Source organism: Dendrobates tinctorius, unplaced genomic scaffold (assembly GCF_039654945.1).
Source record: "Dendrobates tinctorius isolate UK_male_01 unplaced genomic scaffold, ASM3965494v1 ptg000147l, whole genome shotgun sequence".
NCBI classification, from domain to species: domain Eukaryota; kingdom Metazoa; phylum Chordata; class Amphibia; order Anura; family Dendrobatidae; genus Dendrobates; species Dendrobates tinctorius.
The window spans coordinates 17,659,642-17,675,878 of record NW_027361814.1 but is presented as its reverse complement, the minus strand read 5'-3'; the positions used below and the strand labels follow the sequence as shown (position 1 = coordinate 17,675,878).

The 16,237-nt window shown below is 49.7% G+C and overlaps 1 protein-coding gene across 2 annotated transcripts in view; it reads right to left on the bottom strand.

Moving 5' to 3' along the window:
* Positions 1 to 16,237, bottom strand: part of SLK (STE20 like kinase) — a 68,373-nt gene that overhangs the window by 17,912 nt on the left and 34,224 nt on the right. The window contains exons 7-13 of one of the 2 annotated variants that reach the window (XM_073546493.1): positions 14,092 to 14,173; positions 13,867 to 13,998; positions 7,196 to 8,434; positions 6,925 to 7,055; positions 5,738 to 5,861; positions 3,628 to 3,807; positions 598 to 690 (exon numbers count right to left, since the gene is read on the bottom strand). In XM_073546493.1, the coding sequence (XP_073402594.1) occupies positions 598 to 690; positions 3,628 to 3,807; positions 5,738 to 5,861; positions 6,925 to 7,055; positions 7,196 to 8,434; positions 13,867 to 13,998; positions 14,092 to 14,173 (1,981 nt within the window). The remainder of the gene's footprint in view (positions 1 to 597; positions 691 to 3,627; positions 3,808 to 5,737; positions 5,862 to 6,924; positions 7,056 to 7,195; positions 8,435 to 13,866; positions 13,999 to 14,091; positions 14,174 to 16,237) is intronic. The other variant, XM_073546494.1, reaches the window with a different exon arrangement.

The following is a 16,237-nucleotide window of genomic DNA, read 5'->3' as shown; positions in this document are numbered from 1 at the left end:
GACGGAGCGCTGTGCTGCACCTTGACCCTGCTGATTTGAGTTGTGGGCGCAAGGCAGGCTAATGCTGCTGAAGAGAGAGTGGAGGCGAAGATAGATCGAGCCTTTATATGAGGTTCACGGAGATGTCCGGGAGACGCCATTCCCTCCTTCCTATAATCACATGTTTTCGTGTCTTCGTTTTGGTCAGTAGTTGGGGTCTTAGTAACTGGGTTTTAGTAAACTTCCGCAACTTGTCAAAAGTCTTGTGACAGTGCAGTTACTCTTTCAGCATGGTTGCCTTTAGGAGACGGCTCAGTAGGACATGTCTCCACCATGCCTTTCTGAATGGTGAACGACTGTGATAACATCACGGTCCTTTAGGACAACCTACCTGTTATATACCGCAGAAAGCAAAACTGTGAGAGCTCAACGCCAACAAGTCTGTGCAACCTGCTGTGGAGGCGTACAACATATATCTATACGGTGTTAGTAGATCAGAAACCAGCAGTGTTAGTGGGACACGATGTGTTAATTGACAGATGACTTGACGTCACTACACGATCAGGACGGCATTAGGCGACTTTTCTAGGTTTAGTAGCACAAAGCGTCTGCGGTTACCTGCGCGTACTGGAATTGTGCAAGCTCCTCTCTCTTGCGTTTCATAAGCTCTTTTCGCAGCTCTTTAGGTGCTCTCTCCACTTCATTTATTACCTAGTGTAAGCATGCAGAAGGTGGGGAAACGGGACCCTTTTCTCAAGAGCAAGCACAGGAGGAAGAGGAAAAGCCACACCACCACGTGACAGATGCCGGAGGCTGTAACCTCTATGGGTTACATTTCAGATAACAGAGAGGTTCATGCTGTTTAGTCAAGCAACGACAATGGAAATGTTACATGTACCTACAGGAGTGCCCTGTCTTATCAAGGGGCATACAATAGGTGATTTTTATATGTGTGATGGGTTAATGATGTGCATACAATGCCTCTAATCTGGCTCTATAATCTAGTAATCAATTTCTGTTCATGGACTCTTCAAAAATGGAACCATTTGGCTTGTGCAGCTTGCATGCATTACAGCACACTGTAAGCTGCTCAATGCAGTTCAGGGGCAAAAATGACAGCTGGGCTAATTGTCAGTTCAGCCCCCAGCCGCTTCTGTTTCCTTCTAAACATGATCAAAGTCCTGATTTGATATGATCAGATAAATATGACCTTCCGGTCATCTCGGGCTGAGAAGTGAGATGGCAGGGGGCCTGGCTTCTAGAGTTCACACCAATTGGGATAGAGCAGCTTGCAATGTACTGTAATATATGCAAGCTGTAGAAGAAAAATGCATAAAAATGACAGTATTGTTTTTACACAAATATATGCCATGTACTAAATAAAAGATGCTAAAATTTTCATAGTTGTGTGGGCGTACTCCCAGGAACATTTCAATTTCTGCTCCAAGGTAAGTGACCGTCATTCATCTTAAGGTAGAGCTAGTGTGTGAACACCTGAACCCTCTGTACCTAAAAGGTTATGAGGCACTAACTGGAAGTGTTGTGTTTAAAGGGAATCTGTCACCTATTTTTCCCCTATGAGATGCAGCCACCGGTATCAGGGGCTTATCTACTGCATTCTGTAATACTGTAGATAAGCCCCTGATGTCACCTGAAAGATAAGAAAAACGAGTTAGCTTATACTCACCGCGGGTGCGGTCCGGTCCGATGGGTGTCGTGGTCCGGGTCTGGCGCCTCCCATCTTCTAGCGATGACGTCCTCTTCCTTGATTCTGTCGCGGCTCCTACGCAGGCGTAATTCTCTGCCCTGTTGAGGGCAGAGCAGAGTACTGCAGTGTGCAGGTGCCGGAAGAGGTCAGAGAGATCCAGCGCTTGCGCACTGCAGTACTTTACTCTGCCCTCAACAGGGCAGAGAATTACGCCTGCGCAGGAGCTTCGACAGAAGCAAGGAAGAGGACGTCATCGCTAGAAGATGGGAGGTACCGGAACCGGACCCGGACACCCATCGGACCGGACCGCACCCCCGGTGAGTATAATTTAACTTGTTTTTCTTATCTTTCAGGTTACATCGGGGGCTTATCTACAGAATTACAGAATGGCGCATCTCATAGTGGAAAAAAAGGTGACAGATTCCCTTTAATATAATCAGGTCACATTATAACAATGTCCCAGAAATTACCAAAAACTTGGTATGCACCTTAAAATCTATTGCCCCTTAAGTATCACTTGTTGATAAAATCATGGACAATGGTTTTGTGTAACATGTGAACTTGTAGTGTGATAAATTGTAAAACTGCTCACACCCAAAAGTAACAAAGAATTCAGAAAAGCGAGAAAGACTTTTGTAATGGTAAGAAGCGTGCCGACACATGGGCAAAAGTCTAAAACGGTTTCCAAATTCTGCGTGAAGCATAAGAAAATTCTAAAATAAATCTCTTATGATATATTAAACAGGTCCAGCAGAGTATTAACCAACCACCACATAGACCCATCGGGCAGTACCAATATAAATATCAGCTGTCACCAGAGCGTAAGGCCCAACCACCAAAAGCTCAAGAAAGACTCAAAACGCAAAGTCAAATAGCAGAGAGGAAAATAAGATATCACATTATTGCATGTATGCAAATAAACGGCATTAAAAACGTTCATTTCAATGAGGTATTACATATATTCTAATAAAATACGGCTCACATTGACCTGTAAAGTAGAAACAATTATAATATCTATCTATCTTATCATTTTTCATGTGTTGGGACCCTGCCGCAAGTGGAGAGATACCAGATTGGCTCCGGTTACAGAGGCCTTGGCAAAACCTTGTATTAATGGGTCATCAATTAGGGCAGCAGGGTGGCTCAGTGGTTAACATTGCAGCGCTGGGGTCCTGGGTTCGAATCCCACCAAGGACAACATCTGCAAGGAGTTTGTATGTTCTCCCTGTGTTTGTGTGGGTTTCCTCTGGGTACTCCGGTTTCCTCCCACATTCCAAAGACATACTGATAGAGAATTTAGATTGTGAGCCCCATCGGGGATAGTGATAAAGTGTGCACACTGTAAAGCGCTGCGGAATATGCTAGCGCTATACAAAAATAAAGATTAATATTATTATTATCATCAATTCAAATGTCATGTAATAGCCCATTTTCCCTGCAGAGGTCGCTTTAGAGATGAGCTGCTAGGTTAGAGCATCTGGACCTGAAGCGATCGGATGATTTCCAGAGTGGCTTTATGCACAGATAATCGTGATAAATATAGAATAATGTACAAAGGGCAATACTGCGATTAGGGGCTATTTCCTTTTCAAGGTGGACACAAAGGGCTAATCAAAGGGGTTTACTAGAAACGAATGGGAAACACTAAAGTATAAGTGTTTTGTCTGCTTGCTAGGGACTCCACCAATTACAATAATGGCGGCACCATTCCCCCTGATTGAATGGAGTAGCAGCCCATCATAAAAGCTTCTGCTCCATTCAATGTCTATAGAACGGATGGGGAGAGTTATCGATTGAAGGAAAAACCCCTTTAAACAAGTTCTAACATGGAAAACTAAATGATGAGGGACATATTCATGGTAAAAAGAGGTTTCAAGGTAAAGAATCAAAAATTTTGAGAGTACGGACATCTCGATCCATGAACCCTGCGACTCTCTTACCTCTTTCTTTTTGTTTTTCAGCACATTCTGGAATTTGGAGAGCTCCTTCTCCTGTTCCCCCTTGATCCGCTTGGCTTCATCTCTCAGGCGGACGGTGTGCTCCAGCTCCAGCCGCTCTATGGTCTGTTTCTGTTGTTTCTCCAGGTTTTCTATATCCTGATCATACTGCCGCTTCTTGTTCTAGGAGGAGAACATATTTAGATTTTTTTTTAGCTTTTGGAAGGTTCAAAGAAATCTTTACATTGGAAGAATCAAACATGAATGAAGCTGTGTGCCCCCGAGAACGTCTCACGAGACATGGGAGACAGAAAGACACCTCTTTGTGTATTATTTGTCACTTTTCAAATATTCTGTGCACATTAATTTCACAATTTGCCTCTATAAAAGGTGCCGCTGACATCTTTTGATCTCTACTTTCAAGAGCATAGAGCAGCCAGCTTGCAAGCAGGAGCCAGCTTACAAGCAGAAGCCACCAGAAGAATCAGCATCTCACTTCTCTGAACCGTCTTGGGGTTTCCAAACACTGAAGGAGTTAAAAGAAATGACCTGTATTTTTGCAATTGGGTTGCATTCTGTTCATTTTATGGGGCGCTTATGCACTTTTTCAGGCAGAATTCCGGGTGAAACTCGCACTGAAAAGATGATTGTTGCACATTGCCTTACAAATATTTATTATGAAACTTACGGACGGGAATTATTCAATAGTTTCAAAAAGGACACTTTTTCAGAAGAATAAAAAAAATACTTATGTAAAAGTGTAAAGTTCAGGTTCTGACTTTTGCTCCAGTTGAGATTTGTGATCAAACGAGGGGAAAAGAATTTGTTTTACGGATTCTGTATTATGGATGTACTAAAATCTCATTTCCCAACCCTTGGGTTGAACTTGCTGGGCATATGTCTTTTTTTCCCAACCATAAAAAGTGAATGCAAAAAACCTAGAAAGAAAGGGTTTGGTGGACCCACATTTTTGAGAGAGGTACGTCCTGGAAGTAAGGCCGAGTTTGGCTGGGGTTACATGGTAACTTTGGCCATAAAAGGGGTGGTGCGGCCAAAAATTGCTGTAGTCCACTGCTACATCACAGCATAATGTAAGTGAATGGGGCTGCATTGCGATCATGGGAAACAAATAGCAGTAAAACGGAAGAGGTTGGATTTTTTGCAGCTTGCTTGCTGCGGTACTTCGTGGGTCACAATATGGTCCTCTTCACTTGCACTGTACTTCGATGTGGCAGTGGCATGCAGCAATCTTTTGGCTGTGTGACCTGTGATGTAGCTTTAGTGAGACACTTTTGGCATCTCCTGCCAAGGGAAGAGATGTGAGATACAACCACCACCTTTCAGGGCTGATATACAGCAATCTATAATGCCGTATATCTGCCCCCAACCCCACCCGAAAGACAAGAAAAACTGCTCTTATATTCACTGGGGGGGGTGGGTCGGACTGGTTCGAGGGGTGTTGCTGGTCCTGGTCCGGCGCCTCCCTTCTTTTTGCGATGCCATCCTCCTTCTTGCTTTGTCACGCACAGTCTCCCCGGCATTGCGCTCCTGCGCAGGCGCACTTCTTTGGCATGACTACCGTAAAATACTGCAGTGCGCACGCGTTGGGACCTGTTTGACCTTTCCCGGCGTTTGTGTACTGAAGTACTTTACTCTGCCCTAGTTAGGGCAGAGAAAGACGTACGCCTGTGCAGGAGCACGATGCCGGGAATACTGTGTGGATGATGTACGAACGAGTCATCCAAACGGAGCAAGAAGGACGGTATCGTAAGAAGGGAGGCGCCGGACCAAGACCAGCGACACCCTTGGACCAGACCGCCCCACAGGTGAGTATAATAAAAGCTGTTTTTCTGGCATTTCAGGTCAGGTTGGGGGCAGAGATACAGCATTATAGAATGAAAGGTGGTGGCCGGATCTCATATCGGTCAAACCTGGTGACAGGTTCGCTTTAAATATGATCATGTGTCACAGAATGATTCTATAATGTGGTGATATTACATTAATGCATTGATGGAGAGTATGGTTTAACTTCCATTTTCCGCAGCGAAGCATTCAGCAGCTGAGTTATAGGTGAGAATATTCACTGTAAATGCACAGAGATGATTTTAATCACCGTCATTTCCTGCTCGAATCTTCGGAAGATTTGCTCTCGCTGTTGCAGCAGTTTGTTGCTGAGGATCTGCTGCGCTCGCTGTTCTTCTTTCTGCAGCAGCCGTAGTTCCCGCAGCTCTTGTCGCCTACAGGAAATCAAAAGCCGTGAATCACAGACTCACCAGGAAAAATAAGCATCTAATAATCGCTGCCAAATATTGTACAATTGTCTCCTCGTTGTGAGATCAGACAAGTAGCTGCTGCAGGAAATGGTCGGCTTAACCACAAGGTTACAACAGTCACTGCGCGCTGAAGTCACAGCAACGTACCCAAGCTGGGGTCACCGTGACACTAGGATATTACTAAAATTTGCTGTTTATGGTGGTGTGGGGTCTCACTGTTGGGAACCTGAGACTGAAGGTGTGCAGCGCTGCTACGATGCCATCCTGGAGAGGTGGCAGAGAGCGGCGCTGTGCGGAGACGGCTCAGGAGGGGATGCAGACCTCAATCTGCGCTGGGCCCCTTTATTCTTAGGATCAGTGACATTACCAGAGGTCCGATCCACCTTTACAATAAGCCAACTATGTACGTCGTGTTGTCACAATGACGATGTGTCAGGCCAGCTAATCACAAGAGCAGCTGTGGATGCCGGCAGCTAGGAGGTGGTTAGCAGGGCTCTTGGTCAGTGGCCATGGAGAAGTGGCCAGGGTCCTGCCAATCAGTTGTTTAGTAGCTACCTTTCCAACGTGGTACTTGGGAGATTGCTCAACGAATGGAACAAGATAGCTAATCTGTATACTCCCCACACATGAAGCAATGATTTTAAGACTCCACAAGCACGTGATCTTTTTAAGGGTTTCCAAACATATTGTGAGAAAGACTTTAAAGAAAGCCTCTCGGAGTAAGAGGTGGCAAATTTTATAAGAGAGGCCAACACTTCTTCATAAAATTCACTCATCTTACGCTGTTTATGTGCCACAAACTGAAATCTCTGCTGCCAGCTTTGAAGCGGCGATGCATTTCTACCAGGTATTTATATTAATTTTCTGGTATACATATATTGAAAACAATTTTTTTTGCCCAGAATCATATAAAAGACCCCTGTAACTTTTCTGGAGACAAACAAAGGTGTTAGGAAAAGTAGAGGGGCTTCAAAATGAGTCAAAGCGAGATGACAACAGAGCGCAATGTAATGTGTAGAGTCCATACCGGAGGAATCTCATCTCTTCACTCTTGGCGTCGTTATCCGTCACGATCTTCGAGGTTGTGACACTCACTTCCACACCATCTACAATGAACTTGCGAGTCTTCTTCAGTGTCTTTTTCTGCCTTCTGGTATCCTAGTGAACAATTTACAAAGGGAGAATTGCTGTAAAATATTGCATAAAAAGCATCCCAGACGTTTTATGTCAGTGGATGAGGACTGGCAGATAAAAAGGTGAGAAGAAACTGAAGCCGGTGGCTCTAAAAGAAACCTTACCTGTATAGAGATCGAGCCGGACTCTTTATTCTTGGTCAGGAAGCTGGATATAGACAAGTTTAGATCCATGCTTCCACTGTCGGCCGTAGATCCCGTTCCGGAATCTGAATCCACTTCTTTTGGAATTTCAGCTTCTCCAGAAGGAGAGGTCTCAGGCTTCGCTTTTTCCTTCTCTTCACCTTCTGCAGAGATGACACTGATGCTGGGCACGTTGGTTTGAGTCTCTGTTTCTGAGCTGGTAGTACCCTCTGAGCTGGTAGTACCCTCACTGTCATTTACAGCATTGTCCCGAGGTTGACTTTGAGATGGTTCTTTACTAGGATCAGGAACTGTTGGAGATTCCTTCTCAGATTCGGGAAGAACTTGAGTGTCGTTCTCAGGCTTTTTATCTTCTACCACAACCGGTGATGGAGTCACGTCTACTTCCACTTTAGTGATGTGATTGATTTGATCAGTGGTTTCTGGTAATTGCTGTTCACCTTGAATGACTGTGATATCACCTGAAGCATTTTCTTGACTTTCCTGGGGTTCATCATTTACAGGAGGACTTTCAGAAGATTCTGGTTTCACATCAAGCTCCTGTTTTGAGTCCTGTACTTGTTCTGATACTTTGGGACCCTCTGAAATCTCCACACTTACATTTGTGTCTGATATGGAATCACTTGTACCGTTTTCTTTTACTTCAATCTCTGGCTTTTCATTCGGCACTTCTGGGGTCTCCTCTTGTGTCTCATTCTTATTCTCGGGAATCCCGCTTTCTACTGGTTCACATACAGCATCAGATTTCTTACTTTCCTCAACACTTTCCATTTCTTTCTTCTCAGGTGTTTCAATAACATCTTCCTTAACTTCAGAAGGAGGTGCATCTTCTTTCTTTTCGGGCTTCTCCTCAGCCTCTTTCTCTGGGAGTGAGGGCTCTTGTGCCGGTTTGCTAGGATCAATAGTTGCTTCCAAAACCGGTACGCCGGCCTCCTCTTTTTTCTCCGGTAGGACTGTTTGGTCGACGCTTGGAACTTCAATGACCTCTTTGGAGACATCTGGACTAACTGGTTTCCTGTCTTTAGGAGGTTCCTCGACTTTCTCCTTCTTTGGTTCCTTTTCAGAGACTTTATTTTCTACTGAAGGAGGCACAATTGTTTCAGAAACCGGTTCAAGAGTTGATGCATTTTGGGAAAGCTTGTCTTCTTCCAAGCTGGCAATACTAAGGTCTGAGGAAGCCCTTTTACTGTCTGGAACAGGCTAAGGAAAGGGAATTTAAACAGAAATAGTTTAGGATTAAAGCAGCAGCTTGATGATACATTGTGGGGTGGAAACACGATAAGGAAACTCAAATATCCCCCCGAATAACAAATATAATAAAAGACTGCACAGTGAAGCTGAAGTGTTGCTACAAGGATGACATTATTTGAAGTCATAGCCATCAGAGACCCCTTTGAAGTCATAGCCATCAGGGTGGTCAGCTGATTGCCCCATTTATGGCTACAGGCATCTTTGCCTTAGATGAATGTAGTGTTACATGGTGGCCAGATGTCTAGCAGTCCATGTATGTGAAGGCTGGCTCTAGTCTGAGAAGCCTTCCTTTCTGTTTCACAAATTGCTCTGGCCCCCACGGGGGAGAATATAGAAAGGGGTTGTCATCATGAGAGGATGCACCTAGAAGTCCGCTGTTGAGTCTATGAACTGCCTAAACAAAAAGGTTAAATTGAGGAGCTCTAGCATTGCACTGCATGGGTTAAACAAGCAGTGTATTCCCTCTGGCGGCAGGAGTGGTGTCCGTGTGACATAAGCATGCAACTTGCATACATGCGGTCACGTGCCAACTAGATGTGCGTGGCCTCGCACAATGCAAGTGTATTGAGCGAGGCCGGACACGTATAGTCGGAATGAGGCTGGAAGTATACAGATCGCACTGACCGCCTGCTCCCTCACTGGAGAATCCTCACAGCACACATACAGTGACTGCAGATTTGTACCCCAAGGCCGGACAACCTCTTTAAGAACATTCATTTGATGACCTATAATTAGAGCTGGGCCTGAGCTGCAGTACCAGGTACAGCCACATCTTTGTGAGTAGCGCTGCGCCAGGCATCACTTCCATAAGTGTTCTGCCTATCAGTGGGTGCACATCATAAGCTTATCCTAAGAAACTCTTCTGGACAATACCTTATACCTTTGAGGCTAAAATTATTCATGCAAATTTTGTGGTGCAGTTTGAGCCAGAGTCAAGAGAGGATATGAAAAAAAAAAATGGGAAACAAGAGCAAGGACTCCTACTTATTTCTGGTAGATCCACTTTTGGATTCATCAAAAACTGCACATGTGATTCCAGCCTACAGATGGTTCATTAAGACTCCGAGAAGAGTATTGCGTTACACAAACAAAACAGGCCGCGCTCACCGTACAGGCCGAGCTCACCGTACAGGCCGAGCTCACCGTACGGGCCGCGCTCACCGTACGGGCCGAGCTCACCGTACGGGCCGAGCTCACCGTACGGGCCGAGCTCACCGTACGGGCCGAGATCACCGTACGGGCCGAGATCACCGTACGGGCCGAGATCACCGTACGGGCCGAGATCACCGTACGGGCCGCGCTCACCGTACGGGCCGAGCTCACCGTACGGGCCGAGCTCAAGGTACAGGCCGCGCTCGCCGTACAGGCCGCGCTCGCCGTACAGGCCGAGATCACCGTACAGGCCGCGATCACCGTACAGGCCGCGCTCACCGTACAGGCCGCGCTCACCGTACAGGCCGCGCTCACCGTACAGGCCGCGCTCACCATACAGGCCGCGCTCGCCATACAGGCCGCGCTCGCCATACAGGCCGCGCTCGCCATACAGGCCGCGCTCGCCATACAGGCCGCGCTCGCCATACAGGCCGCGCTCGCCGTACAGGCCGAGCTCGCCGTACAGGCCGCGCTCGCCGTACAGGCCGAGCTCGCCGTACAGGCCGCGCTCGCCGTACAGGCCGCGCTCGCCGTACAGGCCGCGCTCGCCGTACAGGCCGCGCTCGCCGTACAGGCCGAGCTCGCCGTACAGGCCGAGCTCGCCGTACAGGCCGAGCTCACCGTACAGGCCGAGCTCACCGTACAGGCCGAGCTCACCGTACAGGCCGAGCTCACCGTACAGGCCGAGCTCACCGTACAGGCCGAGCTCACCGTACAGGCCGAGCTCACCGCACAGGCCGAGCTCACCGTACAGGCCGAGCTCACCGTACAGGCCGCGCTCACCGTACAGGCCGCGCTCACCGTACAGGCCGCGCTCACCGTACAGGCCGCGCTCACCGTACAGGCCGCGCTCACCGTACAGGCCGAGCTCACCATATAGGCCGAGCTCAAGGTACAGGCCGAGCTCAAGGTACAGGCCGAGCTCACCGTACAGGCCGCGCTCACCGTACAGGCCGCGCTCACCGTACAGGCCGCGCTCACCGTACAGGCCGCGCTCACCGTACAGGCCGCGCTCACCGTACAGGCCGCGCTCACCGTACAGGCCGAGCTCACCGTACAGGCCGAGCTCACCGTACAGGCCGAGCTCACCGTACAGGCCGAGCTCACCGTACAGGCCGAGCTCACCGTACAGGCCGAGCTCGCCGTACAGGCCGAGTTCGCCGTACAGGCCGCGCTCACCGTACAGACCGAGCTCACCGTACAGGCCGAGCTCACCGTACAGGCCGAGATCGCCGTACAGGCCGCGCTCACCGTACAGGCCGAGATCTCCGTACAGGCCGAGATCGCCGTACAGGCCGAGATCACCGTACAGGCCGAGATCGCCGTACAGGCCGAGATCGCCGTACAGGCCGAGCTCACCGTACAGGCCGAGTTCACCGTACAGACCGAGCTCACCGTACAGGCCGAGTTCACCGTACAGGCCGCGCTCACCGTACAGACCGAGCTCACCGTACAGACCGAGCTCACCGTACAGGCCGAGCTCACCGTACAGGCCGAGATCGCCGTACAGGCCGAGATCACCGTACAGGCCGAGATCTCCGTACAGGCCGAGATCGCCGTACAGGCCGAGATCACCGTACAGGCCGAGATCGCCGTACAGGCCGAGCTCACCGTACAGGCCGAGCTCACCGTACAGGCCGCGCTCACCGTACAGACCGAGCTCACCGTACAGGCCGCGCTCACCGTACAGGCCGCGCTCACCGTACAGACCGAGCTCACCGTACAGGCCGAGCTCACCGTACAGGCCGAGATCGCCGTACAGGCCGAGATCACCGTACAGGCCGAGATCTCCGTACAGGCCGAGATCGCCGTACAGGCCGAGATCACCGTACAGGCCGAGATCGCCGTACAGGCCGAGATCGCCGTACAGGCCGCGCTCGCCGTACAGGCCGCGCTCGCCGTACAGGCCGAGCTCACCATATAGGCCGAGCTCAAGGTACAGGCCGCGCTCGCCGTACAGGCCGCGCTCACCGTACAGGCCGCGCTCACCGTACAGGCCGAGATCACCGTACAGGCCGAGATCGCCGTACAGGCCGAGATCGCCGTACAGGCCGAGATCGCCGTACAGGCCGAGCTCACCGTACAGGCCGAGCTCACCGTACAGACCGAGCTCACCGTACAGGCCGAGTTCACCGTACAGGCCGCGCTCACCGTACAGACCGAGCTCACCGTACAGACCGAGCTCACCGTACAGGCCGAGCTCACCGTACAGGCCGAGATCGCCGTACAGGCCGAGATCGCCGTACAGGCCGAGATCTCCGTACAGGCCGAGATCGCCGTACAGGCCGAGATCGCCGTACAGGCCGAGATCGCCGTACAGGCCGAGCTCACCGTACAGGCCGAGCTCACCGTACAGGCCGCGCTCACCGTACAGACCGAGCTCACCGTACAGGCCGAGTTCACCGTACAGGCCGCGCTCACCGTACAGACCGAGCTCACCGTACAGGCCGAGCTCACCGTACAGGCCGAGATCGCCGTACAGGCCGAGATCACCGTACAGGCCGAGATCTCCGTACAGGCCGAGATCGCCGTACAGGCCGAGATCACCGTACAGGCCGAGATCGCCGTACAGGCCGAGATCGCCGTACAGGCCGCGCTCGCCGTACAGGCCGCGCTCGCCGTACAGGCCGAGCTCACCATATAGGCCGAGCTCAAGGTACAGGCCGCGCTCGCCGTACAGGCCGCGCTCACCGTACAGGCCGCGCTCACCGTACAGGCCGAGATCACCGTACAGGCCGAGATCACCGTACAGGCCGAGATCACCGTACAGGCCGAGATCACCGTACAGGCCGAGATCTCCGTACAGGCCGAGATCGCCGTACAGGCCGAGATCACCGTACAGGCCGAGATCGCCGTACAGGCCGAGATCGCCGTACAGGCCGCGCTCGCCGTACAGGCCGCGCTCGCCGTACAGGCCGCGCTCGCCGTACAGGCCGCGCTCGCCGTACAGGCCGAGCTCGCCGTACAGGCCGAGCTCGCCGTACAGGCCGAGCTCGCCGTACAGGCCGAGCTCACCGTACAGGCCGAGCTCACCGTACAGGCCGAGCTCACCGTACAGGCCGAGCTCACCGTACAGGCCGAGCTCACCGTACAGGCCGAGCTCACCGTACAGGCCGAGCTCACCGTACAGGCCGAGCTCACCGTACAGGCCGAGCTCACCGTACAGGCCGAGCTCACCGTACAGGCCGAGCTCACCGTACAGGCCGAGCTCACCGTACAGGCCGAGCTCACCATACAGGCCGAGCTCACAGTACAGGCCGAGCTCACAGTACAGGCCGAGCTCACCATACAGGCCGGGCTTATAAAACAGGGTGAGCTTACTGCAATGCAGAGGAATAATGGTCCGCTCTATATACACATGAGGAAATGAGTCTGTGATGAGTGGATGGGTAAACAGCTTTGCGTTCCAGGTCATTACTTTTCTGAAATCTAAAGTATTTACATATGGATTAGGTTGTCTGCTCAAAGATTACATGCTGGGCTCCATTTATACAGGAACACTTGCTCGCCTGTTTGTGCATTTCCCATTTGCTCCCAAGTACTGTCGCTGTGCAGACACAACCAGCACTGCTACTCCATCTGCACACTAGGCATGAGACCCCAGTTCGTGGCACAGTGACTCAATGATTTGGTGGGCTCCTGGGTTCAAATCCAAGTAAAGACATCTACAAGGAGTTCTATGTTCTCCCCATGTTTGCGTGGGTTTCCTCCGGGTTCTCTGGTTTCCTCTCACATTCCCAAGACTGATAGGGAAACTAGATTTTAAGCCCCGATGGGGACAGTGATGATAATGTCTGTAAAGCACTGTGGAATGTATTGGCGCTATGTAATCAATTAAATAAATGTGCCTTTGTGATTGACCCATTAAGTCTCTGTTCACGTTTTATTTTATAATATGCTTTTCCTTTGGAGTATTCCCCAATGTAGAACACCAGTGAAAACCCCTGAGGTGTCAGTGGCATATGTCAGCCATTTTTTTTTCTTATGTGTCCTTCTCTATAGGAAAAGGGTGGTAGAATACCGTTTCCTGTAAAGTGAAGAAAATGAAGCCATCAGGTAGTATCCGAGTGTATGCAATAAAGGATACTCTTTCATAAAGCTAAGTGAATGGGGTCCTAGTCAGATGATCTGGGCTCAGAATGTGAGAGCAAACAGTAAGACTAAGCAACCACACACAATCAGAAATCTAACTGGAAGGTGATACACAAAAAAAAACAAAAAAAACTAACCAAGGAGCTCTCAGGCTCCTCTTCCTCATCATCCTCTTTACTCTCCTCCACTTCCTCCAGGACCTCGGCCTTGGCCTCTGCGATCAGCTCTCGCACAGGTTTGTTGCTGTTCACCACAGATACGAATGGATGCTGCAGGGAAAGAGATTGTATGAGCTTTCTATTATATCGTCTTCATACAAGACCTTGATCATTCAGGGCAGGTAGACCTCACGTCTGTGTTACCTGAAGTAGCTGAGCAGTGGTCCATCGAGCGTCCAGGTTCTTCTCCAGACATTTTCTCAAAAAATCGTTAAAGTCTCTTGACCTGCAGGAAACATATGTGACATCTCATTGTGGGTCTAAAGGGCATGTCACACTAAGAGATATCACTAGCAATATCGCTATAACTAGTGACGTTATAGCGATATTGATAGCGATATCGCTGTCTCTGATACTTACCTACGACCGGCTCCCCCGCTGGTTATCGCTGATCGCGCGAGAACGTCCAGGACTGTTTCTCGTCGTCAGCTTCCTGCGGCGCTTCCTGTGGAGAGACGAGCAACGCGTGGAGCTGGGCGGGAGGACGTCAGGATCGCCTGGTGTGACAGGTACGTAGCGACCCCCGTCCCCAGCAATGTCGCTGGTGAGATCTGCCTGTGTGGCAGCTCACTAGCGACCACTTAGCGGTGCACCAGCGATCCTGACCGCGTCATATCGCTGGTCGGGATCGCTGGTACATCGCTAAGTGTGACAGTACCTTAAGACATCAGTTCTTTTGATATAGTGTTTAATTATGCTAATATTGTAACACCCTGACAGAGGACGTCATGGGTATTATTGCGGTGATGGGGCGTTGATTCAGGGAACTAGTCTGATTGCCATATGTGGAGTCAGGAAGGAATTTGTCTCCTAATATGGGACAATCAGCAGTTTCCTCGTGGGGTTCTTGCCTTCTTCTGGATCAACATGTCAGGTTATAGCTTGGACTTGTGTTTTCTTTCAACCTTAAAACTATTAAACTGTGACATATCTTCTTTTTGCATCTCTTGCGCAGAATTTGAAGTGGAGCTTTCCAGAAGTCTTTTCCTAGACCCGAAACTATCCACCAGTCTTAACGGGGTTATCTGTGCTATTATTTAATAATGTGCCTAAGAATTAGCAGGTAGGTAGTTGCTACCTAGCTGCCTGTTGTACCTGGCGCCGATCTCTGCCTGCACAGATCAGTCACAGACCGCCCCTTCCGGCGATTCAGCGCTGAGATCTTGGTGCCAAGATCTCCATCTGCGCATGCGCCGCCCCCGGCAGCCATTTTCCCGGAGTCCACCACACAGTAAACCAAGTAAGTGCAGGGGCTGTGGCCTTAAACAATATGTCGACAGAGCCCCCGCACCACCGAACACCCGCAGCGGCGCACATTGGAACACCCCCTCATCCCAGCCTGCAGCAACGCTCCACTCCTGCCTCCTCCGGCAGCGACCCTGCTCCACGGCAGCCGGTAAGGTGTATCTGCATTATAAGAAGCACCCACATTTCCCCCCCCGTAATTTGGGAGGGAAAAAAAGTGCAGCTTATAATCCAAAAAATAAAGTATTTTTTTCATGAAAATGTTGTTTTAGCCCCAAATTTTTCACTTTTTGCAAGAAGCAAAATGAAAACGTGGACCGCACAGTTACCCACTTTCTTCCGAGTGTGGCGATATCCCAACATGTAGTCAAAAAATTCTGTCTGGACATATGGCAGGGTTCGGAACGAAGCAAGCGACATTTGGTATCTGGAACGTAAATTTGGCCGGAATAGATTGCAGACACCATGTCTCATTTGCAGAGCCCCTGAGGCACCAACAGAGCAGAAACCTCCACAAGTGACCCCATTTTGGAAACTGAACCCATAAAGGAATTTATCTAGGGGCATGCTGAGCTTGTTGAACCTGTAGGTGTGTTTCACAGAACTTTTTAAAATGTGGATGGCACAAACTGTGTTTTTTCTGCTAAAATGTTGTTCGTAATTTGTAATTTTCACAATGGATAATAGAAAAATGGGATAATGAATTGGGTGCAATCAAACTGGAAAAAAGGGCGCAAATGCAGTGATGAATCGGAAGGCTTATAGATCCAGGCCAGCAGTATTATGAGCGATGTGCAAAACAGGAAGTCGGTGTGGTGCAACTTCCGCCAATAGATGTAAAGCAGGAAGTGATGTCACAGAGTGGGTGTGGTTTTGGGAGTTTCTCCAGTAGAGCCCAATAACTTGCAGAATAAATAATAATTGCCTGTGGTTTAAGGGATCCGAAGGGCTGAACACCAAAAAAGGGGACCGGAGAAAAGATGTGGTACAAATTATTCTAATGTTGATCAAAACAGACAATTTCAACAAAAAGAAAACAGAAAGA